The 22,888-nt window shown below is 39.6% G+C and overlaps 1 protein-coding gene across 1 annotated transcript in view; it reads right to left on the bottom strand.

The window, feature by feature from the left end:
• Positions 1–22,277, bottom strand: part of bnc1 (basonuclin zinc finger protein 1) — a 34,424-nt gene extending 12,147 nt beyond the window's left edge. Inside the window, exons 1-3 of the mRNA XM_003229202.4 lie at positions 22,044–22,277; positions 10,035–10,137; positions 9,008–9,243 (exon numbers count right to left, since the gene is read on the bottom strand). Of these exons, the coding sequence (XP_003229250.3) occupies positions 9,008–9,243; positions 10,035–10,137; positions 22,044–22,052 (348 nt within the window). The 5' untranslated portion in view covers positions 22,053–22,277. The remainder of the gene's footprint in view (positions 1–9,007; positions 9,244–10,034; positions 10,138–22,043) is intronic.
• Positions 22,278–22,888: the final 611 nt, after the last annotated feature.

The raw sequence follows: 22,888 nt of genomic DNA, 5'->3' as shown, positions 1-22,888 counted from the left end.
TCAACAACAACAACAACAACTCTTTGAGCCTTCTAGAACTCTTAGATCATCGGGGGAGGCCCTGCTCTCGGTCCCACCAGCCTCGCAGGTAAGGCTGGTGGGAACGAGGGACAGGGCCTTCTCGGTGGTGGCTCCTCGGCTGTGGAACACCCTCCCCAGCAACATACGGCAGATCCCAACTCTCCTAGGCTTCAGGAAAGCCTTAAAGACATGGCTGTGCACACAAGCTTTTAATGAATAAGAACATGGACTTTACATGACCTGTACGAAGACTTGAGGATTCTGGATGAATGGATTTTAATCTTGGACATTCTTAAAATTTTATATAATGTGATTTTATTTTGTAATGGTACCTGTTTTATATGAACTGTTGTTTTGTAGATTGTTTTATATGAATTGTTGTTTTTACATTGTTTTTAGGCATTGAATTTTTGCCTATTTACTGTAAGCCGCTTTGAGTCTCCTCGGAGAGAAAGGCGGGGTAAAAGTGATGTAAATAAATAAATAAATAAACAACAACTCTTTATTGATTAGTCAATTTTGACCATATCAAAACATATGAAACATACAAAACGTACACACTTACCCATACATACAGTAAAACCATGTAAAACCACTACTAGCCTACCAACCCACTCCTAGGTATTTGTGCAAATACAGAATAAAAAGATTAAAATTAAAATTAATTATTCCCTTAAAGTAAGGTTTAAGCGGGGGCAAAGGTAAGTAAAACTAGCGGTTTGTCCACAGTAAATTTTAAATTTGGATTTTGTTATTGGCATTAATATCACAGCTCTCCACTTCCATCTTCTCGCGGATGGCCAGCGCTTTTTGCGTAAAGCTTTTATTCAAATTGTACCAAAGCTGCTTCTAAACATTGCTCTTTTAATCGATTGTCAAAGGCTTTCATGGCCAGAATCACTGGTTTGCTGTGAGTCTTTCAGGCTGTATGGCCATGTTCCAGAAGCTTTCTCTCCTGATGTTTCACCCACATTTGTGGCAGGCATCCTCGTACCTCTGAGGATGCTTGCTTGCCACAGATGTGGGCAAAACATCAGGAGAGAAAGCTTCTGGAACATGGCCACCCAGCCCCAAAGACTCCCAGAAACCCATTGCTCTTTTAGTCTCATGAGAGACATGGCAGCCATGGCTTTTCTCATATACAGTAGAGTCTCACTTATCCAACATAAACGGGCCAGCAGAACGTTGGATAAGCGAATATGTTGGATAATAAGGAGGGATTAAGGAAAAGACTATTACACATCAAATTAGGTTATGATTTTACAAATTAAGCACCAAAACATCATGTTATACAACAAATTTGACAGAAAAAGTAGTTCAGTACGCAGTAATGCTATGTAGTAATTACTGTATTTACGAATTTAGCACCAAAATATCACAATGTATTGAAAACACTGACTATAAAAATGTGTTGGATAATCCAGAACATTGGATAAGCAAGTGTTGGATAAGTGAGACTCTACTGTATTTGGTCTGATACTCTGCCAGTCACTTTCTTGCTCACCAGATATATGACACAGGGTGCATTTACATGGTAAGCTGCTGTGGTGCAAAAGGTTCAACCGTTGTGATGGCTGAACTGCTGACCTGAAGGTTGGCATTTTGATTCCACAACACGGAGTGAGCTCCCATCTGTCAGCCCCAGCTTCCCATGTGGGGACATAAGAGAAGCCTCCCACAGGATGGTAACATATCTGGGCATCACCTGGGCAACGTCTTTCTCTCACACCAGAAGTGACTTGCAGTATATTCTCAATTCGCTTCTGACACAATAAAAATATCTACATAGTAGAATTAATGCAGCTTGAGATGAAACTACATAAAAAGAACAGCAATTCCATACAAAAGCACAACACTACCAAACTTTCCCTGGAGCAACTATTGAAGATTCTGAGTGCTTTCACCAAAATAGTTTGAGCACTATGTAGAGCTCCTTTGAAATTTGGACTAGAAACAGAAGCAGATTACTCAATACTATAGAATCCTAGGTGTTGTAGTTTTACAAGGTCTTTAGCTTTCTCTGCCAAAGAATGCAAAGAAGCAGGGAAGTCATGCTACGTCTATTCCGCCTTGGTCAGACCACACTTGGAATACTGTGTCCAATTCTGGACAAAGCAATTGACGGGAGATGTTGACAAGCTGGAATGTGTCCAGAGAAGGGCGACTAAAATGATCAAGGGTCTGGAGAACAAGCCCTATGAGGAGTGGCTTAAAGAGCTGGGCATGTTTAGCCTGCAGAAGAGAAGGCTGAGAGAGACATGATGAGGGACATGTATCTAGATGTGAAGGGAAGTCATAGGGAGGAGGCTTGTTTTCTGCTGCTCTGGAGACTAGGACGTGGAACAATTACTTCAAACTACAGGAAAGGAGATTCCACCTGAACATTAGGAAGAACTTCCTCACTGTATATATAACTTTATATCATTTTATAACTTTATATAACTTTATAACTTTATATAACTTTATCTATGTATATAAGAGTGATGACATCACGGCGACCCACAAAACAACAAAACTACAGGCCCCCCAACCTCGAAATTTGACAACACAACCCATCATCCACGGCTCTAGGTTGATACAACAAAAAGAAAAGAAAAATAAAGTCCTAATTAGAGGGAGAGGAATAATTGCTTTTATCCAATTGCTGCCAGTTAGAACGCTAAGCTCCTCCAACTTGGTCTCCTAGCAACCCAATAAAAATAATAAAAAACACTAAAAAAAATTAAAAACACTAAAAAATAATACAATAAAATACTATAATAACAGAAAATAACTAAAAATAATACAAGAAAATAATAAAATATAATAAATAAAAAGATAACTTACAATAAAATTAATTAAAAATACAAATAACTCCAAATAAAAATTACACAACAATTTTTAACCAATACCACCACCACTTTGTCACAGCAACGCGTGGCCGGGCACAGCTAGTAACTTTATATAAATAAAGTATTATTATTATTATTATTATTATTATTATTATTATTATTATTGCTGTGAGAGCTGTTCAGCAGTGGAACTCTCTGCCCTTGAGTGTGGTGGAGGCTCCTTCTTTGGAGGCTTTGAAGCAGAGGCTGGATGGCCATCTGTCGGGGGTGCTTTGAATGTGATTTTCCTGCTTCTTGGCAGGGGGTTGGACTGGATGGCCCATGAGGTCTCTTCCAACTCTATGATTCTATGACTCTATGATTCACCAAACTACAAATCCCATGTTTCTGCAGAAGTGAGTCATAACAGTTAATGTGGTGTTAAACTGCAGTGTACAATAGAGTCTCACTTATCCAAGCCTCGCTTATCCAAGTCTCTGGATTATCCAAGCCATTTTTGTAGTCAATGTTTTCAATATATCGTGATATTTTGGTGCTAAATTCGTAAATACAGTAATTACAGCATAACATTACTGCGTATTGAACTACCTTTTCTGTCAAATTTGTTGTAAAACATGATGTTTTGGTGCTTAATTTGTAAAATCATAACCTAATTTGATGTTTAATAGGCTTTTCCTTAATCCCTCCTTATTATCCAAGATATTCGCTTATCCAAGCTTCTGCCGGCCCATTTAGCTTGGTTAAGTGAGACTCTACTGTAGTTGCAATAGCACATGTTAGTAGCATGTGCCATTGTTAGCGCTTGGTTCCAGCACATAAAAAAGCAGAGCTGTGGTTTTAAGGAGGGGAAATTATTTTGCAACTGTTATTAAACACCTGGAGTCAGAAATCCACACCAATTTATTGCAAATTATCCACAGATCTATCATTAGAACCACATGAAGAGTAGAAAGTATTTTGCAGTCGTCCCACCGAATACTGAAATATGAGCCACACATATACAAGATGTCTATAGCCAAGTATACTTTCGATGCAAGTTTAATCATCTTCCAAGCTACTAAGATCAGAGAACAAATGAACCTGCATCGATCCTTCACCAGTGTTCACAGAGCACAGCTGTAATTACACCAGAGTCTTGGAGTTCTTTCAAACTCCAGCCATACCCGAACTTTTCCCAATAACTACAATAAATATTTTATCACAGAACATGTATTTGATGGCCTACTGAGAGTTTTCACTGGGCATGCAAGACTTTTATACGAAGATGAAGAATGCCTCGTCATCAATTTTTCATGCAAAAAAGGTTCAAGGTAATTGAGGCCATTTTTTTAAAAAAAAAACCCCTAACACTAAAAAGCAAAATTATCAAGCGGCATTAAATATTTATTTGTGTCATAACGTAAATCATAATGTTGCTTTACATTAAAAAGAGTGCACCAGCTAAGAGGAGAAGTTCAAAATGACATCACTCCAACAGAAAAACATATTATAAGCATCTATATCAGGCATGGGCAAACTTTGGCCGTCCGGGTGTTTTGGACTTCAACTCCCACAATTCCTAACAGCCTAACGGCTGTTAGGAATTGTGGGAGTTGAAGTCCAAAACACCCGGACGGCCAAAGTTTGCCCATGCCTGATCTATATAATATTAAATTTGTGTACCACATAATGTCTGATCTTGAAAACTAATCAAGATTAGTCTTTGGATGGGAAACCGCCAGTGAATACTATGTGTCGTAGGCTATATTTCAGAGAAAGGAATCAGCAAAATCACTTCTAAGTATTCTTTGTCTAAGAAAATCCTATTAAATTCAGGGTTTTTCATAAACAGGTAGTGGATTCAAACTACTGGGAAAATGATTCCACCTAAACCGTGGGGCCGGGCTGTGGCACAGGCTGGTGAGCAGCCTGCTGCAATAAATCACTCTGACCATGAGGTCATGAGTTCGAGGCCAGCCTGTGGCAGGGTGAGCACCTGTCAATTAAAAAAATAATTAAAAAATAGCCCCTGCTCGTTGCTGACCTAGCAACCCGAAAGATAGTTGCATCTATCAAGTAGGAAATAAGGTACCACTTATAAAAAAAGTGGGGAGGCAAGTTTAACTAATTTACGACGCTGGAATGAGGAAGTGCCGTCACAGTGGATGATGAAGCAGCTGCTCCCCCCTGTGGCCAGAATCGAACATCCCCTCAGGAGAAGGTTAAATTGCCTCTGCGTCTGTCTCTGTCTCAGTTCTATGTGTATATGGGCATTGAATGTTTGCCCTATATGTGTATAATGTGATCCGCCCTGAGTCCCCTTCGGGGTGAGAAGGGTGAAATATAAATACTGTAAATAAATAAATAAACAAAAGTTATTGAGCTGTTCAACAGAGGAATATGCTGCCTGGGAGCCTGGTAGAGTCTCCTTCCCTTTGAAACAGACACTAAATGGCTATCTGTCGGGAGAGCTTGGATGGTGTCTTTCTGCATGGCAGAAGTGGTTGGACTGGATGGTCCTTGGGGTTAATGTAAAGGCAGGAAATATCATCGATCCTGTTGGGATTAATTAGCTAGGTTGATGTTGTCAATTGTTGTTGTCTTTGACATCATGGCTTTTTTTCCAGGAGCTTTCAACACATTTTTAAAAATAGCTAAACACCCGCAAAATGCAAACGTTTAAAAGTCATTAAATTATAAAAAATATTAAAACTAGTCAAAGACATAAACCATTAAAATCTCAGCACAAAAAAAAGGATAAAACCTGGCACATTTTTTGAGCTGAAATGGGTAATCAAAGACTTGTCAAAACAGAAAGATTTTCATTTTTTTTCCCCCAGAGAAAAAGAGCAGGGAATAATGTCAGTAAGCTCTCTGGGAGGGAGTTTCAGAGCCCGGAGGCAGCGCTTGAAAAGGCTCGCTCCTGTGTTATTGCCAGATCTACCTCTGAGGTTGGCGGGACAGAAAGAAGGGAATATCTCAAAATAAAGGAAGTCTGTCCAGTAAATTGTTTGAATCTGGTTATGTTCAAAATATGCTGAAATTAAATCCCTTGCATCGTAGTATTTCTATCCCTCTTGTAGCTGAAAGACGCATCAGCAAAGGCGAACACTTTCACAGGCCATATTTGTGTGGTCTGTAGAGGAGAAGTGTTTCTCGTTCTTCATGCTGTCTGCAATTGGGATTAGAAACAAATGGCTGCTGAACTGGAAATCTGCCCCCAATGGGAAATCTGCCACTCTGTCCTAGGTTACAAGTTACAATTCTTTATTGATTAGTCACTTTTGACCATATCAAAACATGTAAAACATACAATACGTACACATGCATACAATAAAACCATGTAAAGATACAAAACATCCCAACCTGCGGCCTAATAACCCGCTGCTAGACAAATACAGAGTAAAAAGGTTAAAATTAGTAATTTCCTAAGGTAAGGTTTGAACGAGGACAGGGGTAAATAAAACAAGTGTCTTGTCCATAGTAAATTTTAAGTTTGGATTTTGTTAATGGCAATAATGTATCAGCTCTCCGCTTCCATCTTCTCAAAAACGGCCAGCGCTTTTTGCGTAAAAAGGGTCAGTTTTAAAATAGTTTTTATCTGAACCCTGTAGAATGATATGCAATTTCTCCTTATTCTCTAAGTGAGTATGATTCTCCAGCAGAGGGTCTAAGTAGAGAGATCGAATCCTGGTGTAATAGGGGCATTTTAAGAAAAAATGTTCTGAGTCCTCCACTTCTGCATCTACCTCACGGCACCCACAGGTTCTCTTCGTATAGGGGATATTCTGATGTCTACCTAGCTTGGACTTAATGTCAAGCTGCTCGAATCTAGCCCGGGTAAAACGTTTTCTAATATATAATGGAAGAGTCAAGAAGAGGTAGGTTTCTATGCCCACGCTGCATTTAAATTTGGCCAGGTATGGAGTGGCTCTTGCTTGCGCTATGATCATAAGATCATTTTGTGCAGCAATGTCGAGGGCTCTTTGGTATACAATTGAGCACACTTTAGCCCCAAAATTTATTAGCTCGTGTGGGGCAAAACCTATCTTACTGACCGTGTGACCAAGTCTGCTTAGCCATGATGACCACTCTTTGTGGTTTTCTTGCTCTAATAGGCATATGGCTGGGAGTCTATGTGGTTGCATTTGTCTTATTTTGTACCACCAATTGATCTGCCTCTTCAGAATTACTGTGGAAATTGGGGGTACTCCCATCTCTGCTCTCACTGCAGCTGACAGGGATGATCTCTCCACACCTAAGCCAATTTTCAAGTGGCGAAGTTGGAATCTTTCTACCAATGCCAGATCTTGATCCCCCCCATATTTCAGCTCCATACAAAGCAATGAGGAACGCCTTGGCCTGTCCTAGGTTGTAATCCAGGCCTCAAAGGAGCTCTCCGAGGTGCTGAAAGCTATCCCTCTTCTATACACATAATAATAGAGAATATATATGTGTGTGTATGTGGCTGGAGTGTCCACTTACACAAACAAGCTCCCACTTCCCAAATAGCAATGGCCATCCCTCCAGTGACATTGCAGGTGATACAGAGCACCGTAAACAAGAGCCCAGCCAGGATCCTCTACAAACACCCTACTGCCCACCCTCCAAGTGAATTTCATCCTAGACTTTCTGCTTTCCCTCCACCACAGGCATTCCAGTGTTTCTGACTCTCCATTGGTGTTGAATTTGCATGACCCCTCCCATTGCCTCTCCCATAACCCTTTCCTATTCTTTTCTAAGGCACACAGAAAACAGAGGAACTGATCAGCAACTGAACATACTAGAGAGGTTTGGGGAGAATTCACTATGATTAATAGGAGTGGTAGGTAATGGGAGGTCTAGTTCACCTGCAGTCTAAGAGCACTCTGAACTCCACTAATGATGAATCTGGAACTAACTTGGCACATAGAACCCCCTTGACCAACAAACAATACTGGAGGTCTTTGGAGGAATTTATAGGAGTTGTAGAGTCCCGGTGGCGAAGTGTGTTAAAGTGCTGAGCTGCTGAACTTTCAGACTAAACGATCCCAGGTTCAAATCCCGGGAGCAGCTTGAGCACCCGCTGTTAGCTCCAGCTCCTGCCAACCTAGCAGTTTGAAAACATGCCAATGTGAGTAGATCAATAGGTACTGCTCCGGCGGGAAGGTAAGGGCACTCCATGCAGTTATGCCGGCCACATGACCTTGGAGGTGTCTACGGACAACACTGGCTCTTCGGCTTAGAAATGGAGATGAGCACCAACCTCCAGAGTCAGACACGACTGGACTTAACGTCAGGGGAAACCTTTACCTTTACCTAGTTCACCTATATCCAGAGTGCACTATGAACCCAAACAGTGATGGATCTGGACCAAACTTGAATGATATGCCCAAATTTGAATACTGGTGAATTTTGAGGGGAATTGGCCTGGACATTTTGGAGTTTTAGATACTGGGATGTATATTTCATCGGCAATCAAGGAACATCCTGAACTCCACCAAAGATGGAATTGGGCCAAACTTGGCAACAGAACGCCCATGACTAGCAAAAAAATACTGGAGGTCTTTGGGGAAAATTCATCTTGATTTGGGGGAGTTGTAATTCGCCTACATCCACTGTGCACCTAAAGACCAATGGATCTGGGCCAAACTTTGCATACATATCTGATATGCCAAAATTTTATTACTAGAGGGGTTTGGGGGCAGGGGCGGGACTGGTCTTCCTTTGTGGGAGTTGTAGTTCACCCACAACCTGAGATACTGTGATCTTCCTCAATGATGGATCTGGACCAAACATGGCACGCAGAACCCCCATGACTAACTCAACCTATTGGAGGAGTTGAGGGGACTGATTCACCACAATGGGAGTTGTAGTTTAACCTACACACTGAACCCACCGATGATGCATCCAGAGCAAACTTGCCCAACATAACAAACTTTAAGTACTGATGGAGTTTCTCATGGGTTAACTTGGCATGATGTCAGTTGTAATTAATCCACAATCTTATGCATGTTGTACAATTAAAAATTTGACTTTTTCAAATAACTGCAACATCAGATACCCATGCTAGTGTGAAATAAACCCAAAAGTTTAAAGTGAGACCTTGAGGGCACTGGACCACATGGCATCTCCTTGCTCCTGTCTCCCTACTAGAAGTAACTGCAGACTCATAATGTGACACTTGAAATACTCACCTGTAAGACATACCCACGAATATAGTCTTGAAGTGTCCAGTCCAGGGCATGGAGGATGTGTATGACCTCTTCTTGTTTCAGGATGCTGAAAAGACGATCCAGCAAGATTTTGAGACGGATGGGAACAGCTTGCGTTCCGTACAGCATGAGGCTACTGATATCAAAGACCACATTAGACTGGACGATTTCCACTTGGCTTGCTGAACAGAGATTTGGGATCCTTAGCTTACTTAAAGCTAAAAGGAACAAAAAACAAAAGCAAAACAGAAATGACAAACATGTACCTTGCTAGATATGAAGAAATAAGGAAGCGAAGAAGATCAAAACAAATTGAGGTATTGGGGAATACTGATAAGTTTATCATAAGCTAAGCCATTTTTAAAACAGCTGCTCTCAAACTAACCATTTTCCTTTTCCATACAAACAGGACTTATAAGTTATATAGACACGAATCCTAGCCTTAGTTCCAACAAGACTCAGTCCATTCACTCAATATACCGACATGTTGGAAAACGATTAAATAAAGGAACTAATGGGTCTCTTCTAAAGGTAAAGGTAAAGGTTTCCCCTGACGTTAAGTCCAGTCGTGACCGACTCTGGGAGTTGGTGCTCATCTCCATTTCTAAGCCGAAGAGCTGGCGTTGTCCGTAGACACCTCCAAGGTCATGTGGCCAAAGGCATGACTGCATGGAGCGCCGTTACCTTCCCGCCGGAGCGGTACCTATTGATCTACTCACATTGGCATGTTTTCGAACTGCTAGGTTGGCAGGAGCTGGAGCTAACAGCGGGCGCTCATTCCACTCCCGGGATTTGAACCTGAGACCTTTCAGTACCTTTCGGTCTGCAAGTTCAGCAGCTCAGGGCTTTAACACACTTCGTCACTTGGGCTCCTCCTATTTCATACATCTGTGATTTTTTACTTATTTGAACCTGCATTGAGCAAATTGTTAATAAACTGAGAGCTGTTGCCAAACAGTTTGTACTGCATGGCCAGTTTGTAAGGTTCCAATAAATTGTGGCTTCTTACCGTGTGCTACCCATCCATGCCGACACTGATCACATTGTCGCTGGTTTATTTTCCCTGGTTTAAAGCGTTGACAGCTACAGTTCACCAGAGTGCATTGGATAGCCTGGAAGATCAAGAAACAGATTAAAACAGCAAGAGATCTCTAGTATTTACACACCAGCGCTGGGGAAGGTGAGGTCCTCCAGACGTTTGTTCAAAGAGGATTTACTTTGCCTTCCTTTGAGGAGAAGAGAGGCTGGATGGCCATCTGTCAGGAGTGGTTGGATTGTGTCCTCCTACATGATATAAGGAAGTTGAACTGGATGATCCTTAGGGATATCTGCTAACTTTAGGATTGTATATTATTATTATTATTATTATTATTATTATTATTATTATTATTATTATTATTATTGAGAGGCTGGCTGGCCATCTGTTGGGAGTGTTTGGATTGTATCATCTAATGGCAAAGTTGGGTTGGACTGGATGGCCTTTAGGGGTCTCTCCTAACTGTCTGATTCTATGATTCGATTTGTATTATTACTGTGCAGATATTGGATGGCCATCTGTCAGGAGTGGTTGGATTGTGTCCTCCTGCATGATATAAGGAAGTTGAACTGGATGATCCTTAGGGGTATCTGCTAACCTTAGGATTGTATTATTATTGTTGTTGTTGTTGTTGTTGTTGTTGTTGTTGTTATTATTATTGAGAGGCTGGGTGGGCTGAGTAGGTTGCTAGGAGACCAAGTGGGCGGAGCTTAGCCTTCTAACTGGCAGCAATTGGATAAAAACAATTATTCCTCTCCCTCTAATTAGGACTTCATTTTTCTTTTCATTATGTTGTATGAATGTAGAGGCATGGGCGAGGGGTTGTGCTGCCAAGTTTAGTGTTTCTGGGATGTGTAGTTTTGTTGTTTTATCCTAGGCCGAAATTTCATTACCCTTTTATATATATAGATATACACACATAGTACACACACACACACACACATATATATAGATGGCGCAGAAGGTTAAACCTCTGAGCTGTGAACTTGCTGACCAAAAGATTGGTGGTTTGAATCTGAGGAGCAGAGTGAGCTCCCACTGTTAGCCCCAGCTTCTGCCAACCTAGCAGTTCAAAAACATGCAAATGTGAGTAGATCAATAGGTACCGCTCAGGCTGGAAGGTAACGGCGCTCTATGCAGTCATGCCGGCCACATGAGGTGTCTATGGACAATGCCGGCTCTTTCTTTTAGAAATGGAGATGAGCACCAACCCCCAGAGTCGGACACGACTAGATTTAATATCTGGAGAAAACTTTTACCTTAAGTAATCCAATAGTGTTGGCTGACCGTGGAGAGTTGTGATGGAGGAGCGAAAGCTATGTGTTTTGCTGAAGGGAGATTACTTGCAAATTCCACTCAAAGATGATTTTGTGATAAATTATTCCTTTCTAAACTTCAACTGTTCCCTGATGATTTCAGAAACACAACTAACTGGTCAATACTCCCAAGTTGATAAAACAAAAAGAAAGGAGTTACGCTGGCCAGTAAATTAAACATTAGTTTTGAAACTGTCTCAGGAAAAGCAGAAGTTCCTTGCCAATCGTATCAGTTATGCCATGTCAAACCATATCCGCCAGCCAAGGAACTGCTCTAAAATCACTGAGCTGCAGGAATGTTTGTTGGCCATGTGGGAAATCCATAGTTAGGGCACCCCCAAGAAAGAGGATGCCGCGGAAATATCGGACTTGCTTATGTGGCCGATTGCGATAACTTGTTTTCTCTTTGAAATCGCTGTGTTTTTAACAAAGTTAGATTCAGTTCTGTTTTGAAATTACAATCATAGTGATTGTATCTGTATTTATTTCCTACTTCATTTTGGTTTGGAGCCCCTGATGGCGCAGTGGGTTAAACCACTGAGCTGCTTAATTTTCTGACCGAAAAGTCATTAGTTCGAATCCGGGGAGCAGGGTGAGCTCCCACTATTAGCCCCAGCTTCTGTCAACCTAGCAGTTCAAAAACATGCAAATGTGAGTATTATTATTATTTATTTATTTACAGTATTTATATTCCGCCCTTCTCACCCCAAAGGGGACTCAGGGCGGATCACATTATACACACATAGGGCAAACATTCAATGCCCATAAACACATCAAACAGAGACAGACAGACGCAGAGGCAATTTAACCTTCTCCTGGATGTTCAATTCTGGCCACAGGGGGGAGCAGCTGCTTCATCATCCACTCTGATGGCACTTCCTCACTTCCTCATTCCAAGTCGTAAATTAGTTAAACTTGCCTCCCCACTTTTATAAGTGGTACCTTATTTCCTACTTGATAGATGCAACTATCTTTCCGGTTACTAGGTAAGCAACGAGCAGGGGCTATTTTTTATTTTTTATTGACGGGTGCTCACCCCGCCACGGGCTGGCCTCGAACTCATGACCTCATAGTCAGAGTGATTTATTGCAGCAGGCTGCTCAACAGCCTATGCCACAGCCCGGCTGAAGGTACTGCTTCAGCAGGAAGGAAACAGCGCTCCATGCAGTCATGCCGGACACATAACCTTGGAGGTGCCTAAGGACAACACCAGCTCTTCGGCTTAGAAATGGAGATAGGCACCAATCACTAGAGTTGGACAAGACTAGACTTAATGTCAGGGAAAAACCTTTACCTTTACTTTATAGTTGTAATATTTTGTTAGACTATAAAAACAAAAGTGAGTATCCATTACAGGTTAAAGATAGGGGGGAAATATACAAATCAGTGAAATAAGTAAAAGTACATTATCATAAAACTAGCTTGTATTTAAATCTGCTTTTACAACTTCTTTGAATCTTCTCATTGCAAACTTTGCTCAGATGCTGTAAGAGTCCCTTTATGAACTCCCTCTTTTTGATGGAAGTTTGAACTAAATGATCTTCTAGAGCTGAACATCATTCCGTCGGTGGATTTTACGGCATCTCATAGTGTGCGGTGAGGTCATCTAATTGAACCCACTGTATTTGACATCTCATGAAGTCAATGAGGCCTTGCCTCAAAACAACAGGCCTCTTGGCTCTCGCTTAAATGAAACTTATAAAGTAAATTCATGATGTTCTGTGCCTCTATTTGAGCATGCCAAACTCTAACCTAACCTGCTATTTAAATTATAAGGCAAAATGATCCCAATAGCTTGACTATTATATCCATAATAATCAGGCTAAATGAACCGGGCTGTGGTGCAGCTGGCTAGTAACCAGCTGCAATAAATCACTACTGACCGAGAGGTCATGAGTTCGAAGCCCGGGTCGGGTTAAACCACCGACCATTAAATAGCCCGGCTTGCTGTTGACCTATGCAGCCCCGAAAGAAAGTTGCATCTGTCAAGTAGGGAAATTTAGGTACGCTTTATGCGGGAGGCTAATTTAACCGATTTACAACATCATAAAACTGCCAGGAAAACACGAGGAAAGGAATGAGGAAGTACAGCCACTAGTGGACAGTGAAGCAACAGCTCCCCCTGTTGCCGGAATCATGAAGCTGGAAAAAAATGTTAAATGCCTCTGTGTCTGTCTATATATGTTGTTTGTCTGTTGGCATTGAATGTTTGCCATATATGTGTTCATTGTAATCCGCCCTGAGTCCTCTTCGGGGTGAGAAGGGTGGGATATAAATACTGTAAATAAATAAATAAACAAACAAACTATTTTGCTTCCCAATTACAGAAGAGGGAGAGTAGTCTAGACTAGAGAATTGTCACCGTCTCTAAAACAAAACTATCCGCTCACCAAAGATGTAAAACACTTCCTATCATAATTTCTCTCTTCCGCAACCCAAGTTAGAGCAAAACCATGAATTCTCAGATTTCCAATTGTTGTTATAACGGAGATATGAGTGCTTTAACAGCTTCACAATCTCCGTGTTTCAATAACAAGCAACCTGTACTCTAATTTTTAGTTTCTTTTTATACATACAGTAGAGTCTCGCTCATCCAACATTCTGTATTATCCAATGCAGTTTGCCTTTTAGTAGTCAATGTTTTTGTAGTCAATGTTTTCAATACATTGTGATGTTTTGGTGCTAAATTGGTAAATACAGTAACTACTACATACTGTTACCATGTATTGAACTTCTTTCTCTATCGATTTGTTGTAAAACATGATATTTTGTAAAGGTAAAGGTTTCCCCTAACGTTAAGTCCAGTCATGTCCTATGGAGCTTAAAAAAATCCTATAAGTAAAGTAATTAAGTCTAGTCGTGTCCTACTCTGGGGGTTGGTGTTCATCTCCATTTCTAATTTGAAGAGCAGGTGTTGTCCATAGACACCTCCAAGGTCATGTGGCCACTGGCATGATTGCATGGAGTGCTGTTACCTTCCTGCAGAAGCGGTACCTATTGATCTACTCACATTTGCATGTTTTTGAACTGCTAGGTTGGCAGAAGCTGGGGCTAATAACGGGAGCTCATTCCACGCCCCGGATTCGAACCACCAAACTTTTAACCCACTGCGCCAACATGGGCTCCTGTAAATTCCTATAGTAAAGATAAAGGTTTCCCCTGTTGTTAAGTCCAGTCGTGTCCGACTCTGGGGATTGGTGCTCATCTTCATTTCTAAGCCGAAGAGCCAGCGTTGTCCGTAGACACCTCCAAGGTCATGTGGCCGGCATGACGGCATGGAACGCTGTTACCTTCCCGCCGGAGCTGTACCTATTGATCTACTCACATTTGCATGTTTTCGAACTGCTAGGTTGGCAGAAGCTGGAACTAACAGTGGGCGCTCACTCTGCTCCCCGGGTTTGAACCTGGGACCTTTCGGTCTGCAAGTTCAGCAGCTCAGTGCTTTAACACACTTCGCCACCGGGGCTCCTATTTTGTAAAATTATAACGTAACTAGCTGTGCCCGGCCACGCGTTGCTGTGGTGAAGTATGGTGGTATGGGAAATAAAGTATTGAGGAATTGGTGGTAGTTACGGTAAAGGGTAAAGGTTTTCCCCTGACATTAAGTCCATTATAAATGGGTTATATAGCTGTGTGGAAGGGCCTTGAGTCTATACTGCCATCTAATCCAGTTCAAATCAGATAATCTGTATTTTATAGGCAGTGTGGAAGAGGCCTAACTCTGCCTGTCGCCTGGGCTGAGTGGGTTGCTAGGAGACCAAGTGGGAGGAGCTTAGCCTTCTAACTGGCAGCAATTGGATAAAAACAATTATTCCCCTCCCTCTAATTAGGACTTTATTTTTCTTTTCTTTTTGTTATATGAACGTAGAGGCATGGATGAGGGGTTGTGCTGCCAAGTTTAGTGTTTCTGGGATGTGTAGTTTTGTTGTTTTGTCCTAGGGCAAAATTTCATTACCCTTTTATATATATAGATATATTCAGCTGTTGGTGAACTTGGGGATAGTCCTGTCACCAGGCAACGCACTTCCATCAAGCTGGGAATTTGCCAACCCCTGCACTGTGTAGGTAATTCTCTGACAGGGAATATGACTCTCATATTTGAAAACACACCTATTTGCCTGTCCTCAAACTACAAACCACATGTTTTCTATAAACAGTAGTCAGACATTTAACCTCTTTTTCTGTTTTGTCCTAGGGCGAAATTTCATTACCCTTTTATATATATATAGATTTGACATTTAATAGGCTTTTCCTTAATCCCTCCTTATCATCCAATGTTTTTGCGCGTTTATATTGGATATGCGAGACTCTACTGTGTATATAAAAAGGGAGTCACAATGGATAGAAATGTACACACATTTTCTCCACCCCACCTACAAGTTTTTCCTTGACAATTAAAGGCGATTAGCTGGCATTCCCTTTAACCGTCAAAGGCACACAGTGGCAGATCCGTAGCCACAAAAGAGGCCCAGTAAATGAGAAGAACATGTTACTACACTGCATTTTGAGAAAGTTTGGCTCGGAGCTATGCACTGATTAATATCAGATCTCCTCCTTTACTTGCCTCTTGACAATCTTGTCACATCTGGCTGACAAATCCTTACAAGCTTATCCAAACCCAGGCAGCCCCAGTCCTGCTCGGGGACTCGCTGGGAGGAAGCGGCAGCACCAGCCGCGCACTGATGTGCCATCAGTGAAACTAATGAAGCTGACTCCGGAACAACAGTAAAAAGGGAGCATAACATGCCTCCAGGTTTTGCAACACAGCGCAGAGTTAGCTCACCAGAAGAGAAGGCAAACAATCACCTCCCAAGGTTCAAGGAGCCAAGGAGATGCAGGATGAAAAAAACACCCAAAACCCTCTCGGAAATTCTTCAGCAGCAAGCTCATCCAAGGCACACTTCTTCCAAAACATGGGTGCAATTTTTAAAAAGACAGAAACCCCCTTTCCCGGTTGTCATTTATTTTAATTGCTGCTACTCCATATCCTGATATCCTCAGCCAAAAACATTTCATTTCCTTACTTATCACTAGGAAAAATTACATTGCTAACGTATTGTTTCGAATGGTATATATTTTTAAAAATTACGAGTGCCACTTTTCTCTCCATGGTACATTTCTAATGTATATATACAGTAGAGTCTCACTTATCCAACATAAACGGGCCGGCAGAATGTTGGATAAGCGAATATGTTGGATAATAAGGAGAGATTAAGAAAAGGCCTATTAAACATCAAATTAGGTTATGATTTTACAAATTAAGCACCAAAACATCATGTTATACAACAAATTTGACAGAAAAAGCAGTTCAATACACAGTAATGTTATGTTGTAATTACTGTATTTACGAATTTAGCACTAAAATATCACAATATATTGAAAACATTGACTACAATAATGGCTTGGATAATCCAGAAGCTTGGATAAGTGAGACTCTACTGTATTTTTTAAAATTACGAGTGCCACTTTTCTCTCCATGGTACATTTCTAATGTATATATACAGTAGAGTCTCACTTATCCAACATAAACGGGCCGGCAGAATGTTGGATAAGCGAATATGTTGGATAATAAGGAGAGATTAAGAAAAGGCCTATTAAACATCAAATTAGGTTATGATTTTACAAATTAAGCACCAAAACATCATGTTATACAACAAATTTGACAGAAAAAGCAGTTCAATACACAGTAATGTTATGTTGTAATTACTGTATTTACGAATTTAGCACTAAAATATCACAATATATTGAAAACATTGACTACAATAATGGCTTGGATAATCCAGAAGCTTGGATAAGTGAGACTCTACTGTATTTTTTAAAATTACGAGTGCCACTTTTCTCTCCACGGTACATTTCTAATGTATATATACAGTAGAGTCTCACTTATCCAAGCTAAATGAGCCGGCAGAAGCTTGGATAAGCGAATATCTTGGATAATAAGGAGGGATTAAAGAAAAGCCTATTAAACATTAAATTAGGTTATGATTTTACAAATTAAGCACCAAAACATCATGTTATACAACAAATTTGACAGAAAAAGTAGTTCAATACACAGTAATGTTATGTTGTAACTACTGTATTTACGAATTTAGCACCAAAATATCACAATATATTGAAAACATTGACTACAATAATGGCTTGGATAATCCAGAAGCTTGGATAAGTGAGACTCTACTGTATATAAAAAACCTAGGAGCCTCCGGTGGCTCAGTGAGTTAAAGCGCTAAGCTGCTGAACTTGCAGACCAAAAGGTCCCAGGTTCAAATCCGGGGAGCAGAGTGAGTGCCCACTGTTAGCTCCAGCTTCTGCCAACCTAGCAGTTCGAAAACAAGCAAATGTGAGTAGATCAATAGGTACCGCTCCGGCGGGAAGGTAATGGCATTCCATGCAGTCATGCCGGCCACATGACCTTGGAGGTGTCTACGGACAACGCCGGCTTTTCGGCTTAGAAATGGAGATGAGCACCAACCCCGAAAGTCGGACATGACTGGACTTAACGTCAGGGGAAACCTTTACCTTTCTTTTATAAAAAAAAAACCTAAAGAGAAAATGTTACTAAATTTTAAAAAGGTTTTCCAATCTGCCAAGCAATCTGTTAACGCCACATATTGATGTATTTTTAGTCAACTTAGCTAGATTTTTAAATAAAAGGATGTGTTAACTGAATAGTCGAGTAATTAGCTCTTTCTTAAGCGATGCCAATTTGGAGGCTTTTAAACAGAGGCTGGATGGCCATCTGTCGGGGGTGCTTTGAATGCGATTTCCTGCTTCTTGGCAGGGGGTTGGACTGGATGGCCCATGAGGTCTCTTCCACCTCTACTATTCTATGATTCTATGAACAAAGTTAATACAGAAATATATTAACAACAGCTAATACTTCCCAACGAAGGATTCTCCCAGGCAGTAAGCAGCCAGACCTTGAAGCTGAAAGGCTAGTCAATGCTAACCAAGGTGAGCAATTGCAACATTCACACCTGCTTCAAACAGAATGTTCTCCCATCCTGAACATTCCACAGATATATCAACTCCACTTGCCAAGTTTCCAACAGACCCCACAACCTCTGAGGATGTCTGCCACAGATGCAGGCAAAACATCAGGAAAGAATGCTTCTGGAACATGGCCATACAGCCTGGAAAACTCACAGCAACCCACAGAAATGACAGTTTGGGAGTGTGGTTTTTGTGGAATGAAACTATGAAAGCAGCCAATTCAAAGGCAGGTATCTGTTTTGAATGGCTCATACTAATAGTTTTCCTGATTTTTTTAAATTACAATTTAGAAGTACATGTAACAAAATCATCACTCCAAGGCAAGGAATCTCCAAAATGTGGGTGCAGGACATATAATGAAGAGCGAGTGAACTGATGGATGTGAACGAAGTGAAGTGGGAGGAAGACCCCACTGAACTAACTCCCCAAAAGCATCTTTTTTACAAACATACATTGCCTAGACTTCTTGAGATTTGTGTGACACAAGAACAATAATTTATTTGCTTAAGAGCGCTTGACCGGGACCATGTTGGAGTTGCAAAAATCATGCAACACCATGAAAATGAACAAAATCTGGCAGCCTGTATTTTAAAAACTCTAAATTCAGGACAGTAAATAAAGAACAACTCTCAGTAAACAGAGGAATTCCAGACAGGAATAAATCAGAGCCAGATAACACCTCAAAACAAAGGATTCCCCCAGGTAGGAAGCAGCCAGGCTTTGAAGCTGCAAGGCCATTCAAAGCTAATCAAGGTGGCCAATTGCAACATTCACACCTACAACAGACAAGAGTTCTTTCTCCCACCCTGGAAATTATTCCAAAGATATATAAACCTCACTTGCCTAGTTTTCAACAGACCTCACCACCCCTGAGGATGCCTGCCATAGATGTGGTGGAAACGTCAGGAGAGAATGCTTCTGGAATATGTCCATACATTCCGGGAAACTCACAGCAACCCAACAATAATAATTTATTTGTTTAAGACCGTGTTGGAGTTGCAAAAACCATGCATTGGATAGCTATTAAAGTACATTTAGAAGGAGTACACATTAAATACAGTAGAGTTTCACTTATCCAAGCCTCGCTTATCCAAGCTTCTGGATTATCCAAGCCACTTTTGTAGTCAATGTTTTCAATATATCACGATAATTTGGTGCTAAATTCGTAAATACAGTAATTATAACATAACATTACTGCATATTGAACTACTTTATCTTTCAAATTTGTTGTATAACATGATGTTTTGGTGCTTAATTTGTAAAATCATAATCTAATTTGATGTTTAATAGGCTTTTCCTTAATCCCTCCTTATTATCCAAGATATTCGCTTATCCAAGCTTCTACCAGCCCGTTTATGTTGGATAAGTGAGACTCTACTGTATTACATTTATTTTACTCTATTATTATTATTATTATTATTATGAATACATTTATTATTTCACTCTGATCTTATTATTATTATTGCATTTATTATTTTACTCGATTATTTTACTCTTTGTCTAGCTTGGATAAGTGAGACTCTACTATATTACATTTATTTTACTCTATTTTTATTATTATGAATACATGTATTATTTCACTCTGATCTTATTATTATTATTATTGCATTTATTATTTTACTCTATTATTTTACTCTATGTCTAGCTTGGATAAGTGAGACTCTACTGTATTACATTTATTTTACTCTATTTTTATTATTATTATGAATACATTTATTATTTCACTCTGATCTTATTATTATAATTATTGCATTTATTATTTTACTCTATGTCTAGCTTGGATAAGTGAGACTCTACTGTATTACATTTATTTTACTCTATTTTTATTATTATTATGATGAATACATTTATTATTTCACTCTGATCTTATTATTATTATTATTGCATTTATTATTTTACTCTATGTCTAGCTTGGATAAGTGAGACTCTACTGTATTACATTGATTTTACTCTATTTTTATTATTATTATGAATACATTTATTATTTCACTCTGATCTTATTATTATTATTATTGCATTTATTATTTTACTCTATGTCTAGCTTGGATAAGTGAGTCTCTACTGTATTGCATTTATTATTTTACTCTATGTCTAGCTTGGATAAGTGAGACTCTACTGTATTACATTTATTTTACTCTATTTTTATTATTATTATGAATACATGTATTATTTCACTCTGATCTTATTATTATTATTATTGCATTTATTACTTTACTCTATTATTTTACTCTATGTCTAGCTTGGATAAGTGAGACTCTACTGTATTACATTTATTTTACTCTATTTTTATTATTATTATGAATACATTTATTATTTCACTCTGATCTTATTATTATAATTATTGCATTTATTATTTTACTCTATGTCTAGCTTGGATAAGTGAGACTCTACTGTATTACATTGATTTTACTCTATTTTTATTATTATTATGATGAATACATTTATTATTTCACTCTGATCTTATTATTATTATTATTGCATTTATTATTTTACTCTATGTCTAGCTTGGATAAGTGAGACTCTACTGTATTACATTTATTTTACTCTATTTTTATTATTATTATGAATACATGTATTATTTCACTCTGATCTTATTATTATTATTATTGCATTTATTATTTTACTCTATGTCTAGCTTGGATAAGTGAGTCTCTACTGTATTGCATTTATTATTTTACTCTATGTCTAGCTTGGATAAGTGAGACTCTACTGTATTACATTTATTTTACTCTATTTTTATTATTATTATGAATACATGTATTATTTCACTCTGATCTTATTATTATTATTATTGCATTTATTATTTTACTCTATGTCTAGCTTGGATAAGTGAGTCTCTACTGTATTGCATTTATTATTTTACTCTATGTCTAGCTTGGATAAGTGAGACTCTACTGTATTACATTTATTTTACTCTATTTTTATTATTATTATGAATACATGTATTATTTCACTCTGATATTATTATTATTATTGCATTTATTATTTTACTCTATGTCTAGCTTGGATAAGTGAGACTCTACTGTATTGCATTTATTATTTTACTCTATTATTTTACTCTATGTCTAGCTTGGATAAGTGAGACTCTACTGTATTGCATTTATTATTTTACTCTATTATTTTACTCTATGTCTAGCTTGGATAAGTGAGACTCTACTGTATTACATTTATTTTACTCTATTTTTATTATTATTATGAATACATTTATTATTTCACTCTGATCTTATTATTATTATTATTGCATTTATTATTTTACTCTATGTCTAGCTTGGATAAGTGAGACTCTACTGTACTATCAGGAAAGCCTTTGTGATTTACAGATGCTCCCACCTGAAGCCAGGAAAAGACTCAGATCACAAAGAGTTTCTCACAACCATACCGAGAAGATAAGGCACTTTTAGGATCCCTTTTTATTTAGAAAATCCGGCACTGAGTTCAGTACTTTCCCGTCTAAAGTGCACCTCCTTGGAAGTCAGTCTGTTTGACATTATACCTGGAAGAAATACGGTTCCAAAGCTCCCAAACTGGGAAATAATTCGCAGAATTGCCCTCAAAGCGCCTTCGAAGGGAATGACTTGACACCCGACAATCCAGCAAACAAGTCCTGCCAATGTAGGGAAGGGAAAGAAAGAGGAAGGGGACCAAATCCGAGGCAAAGTGCGGGACTTTTCCTTACCTCCGACATGTCTTCTTAAGGAGCATGTGTCTGGAGAGCGAGAGGCATCCACTTCCCATCCCCTCCTCCTCCTCCTTTGTACAGCTGTGAGTTGTACAAAGCAGCACCGGGACGCATTCCTGTCTCTACAAGCAGGGAAGGGCCGGCGCATCCCCACGCGCCTCCTGCTCCGGCTTAACCCGCATCAGGAGCGGCCCCAGAGCCCAGGAGGAGAAGCAGGGCTTGGGTGAGTCCGGGGCTGAGAAGGGGGCCAAGGAAACTCCCCCAAGGCTCCTCCCCTCCAGTCCTTGCCATGTGTGGGGGTCACAGAAGGCAGGCTTCTTGCTCAACCACAAGGCACTCTGCAATGTCAAGGTACAGTAGAGTCTCACTTATCCAACATTCGCTTATCCAACATTCTGGATTATCCAACGCATTTTTGGAGTCAATGTTTTCAATACATCGTGATATTTTGGTGCTAAATTCTTAAATACAGTAATTACTACATAGCATTACTGCGTATTGAACTACTTTTTCTGCCAAATTTGTTGACTAACATGATGTTTTGGTGCTTCATTTGTAAATTCATAACCTAATTTGATGTTTAATAGGCTTTTCCTTAATCTCTCCTTATTATCCAACATATTCGCTTATCCAACGTTCTGCCGGCCCGTTTATGTTGGATAAGTGAGACTCTACTGTATCCCCCAAGTGGGCTGCCGCCCTGGCCCATTCTTTAAGAAGATCATAGAATCATAGAATAGTAGAGTTGGAAGAGACCTCATGTGAGATGCCACATCATAACAAAACAAACCCATAACCAGGAGAATGCCTCACATTTCAAAAAGTCATGGATCTACCTGTCC

Source organism: Anolis carolinensis, unplaced genomic scaffold, assembly GCF_035594765.1.
Source record: "Anolis carolinensis isolate JA03-04 unplaced genomic scaffold, rAnoCar3.1.pri scaffold_11, whole genome shotgun sequence".
In the NCBI taxonomy this organism is placed as follows: domain Eukaryota; kingdom Metazoa; phylum Chordata; class Lepidosauria; order Squamata; family Dactyloidae; genus Anolis; species Anolis carolinensis.
This window is presented reverse-complemented; position numbering and strand designations above follow the sequence as displayed.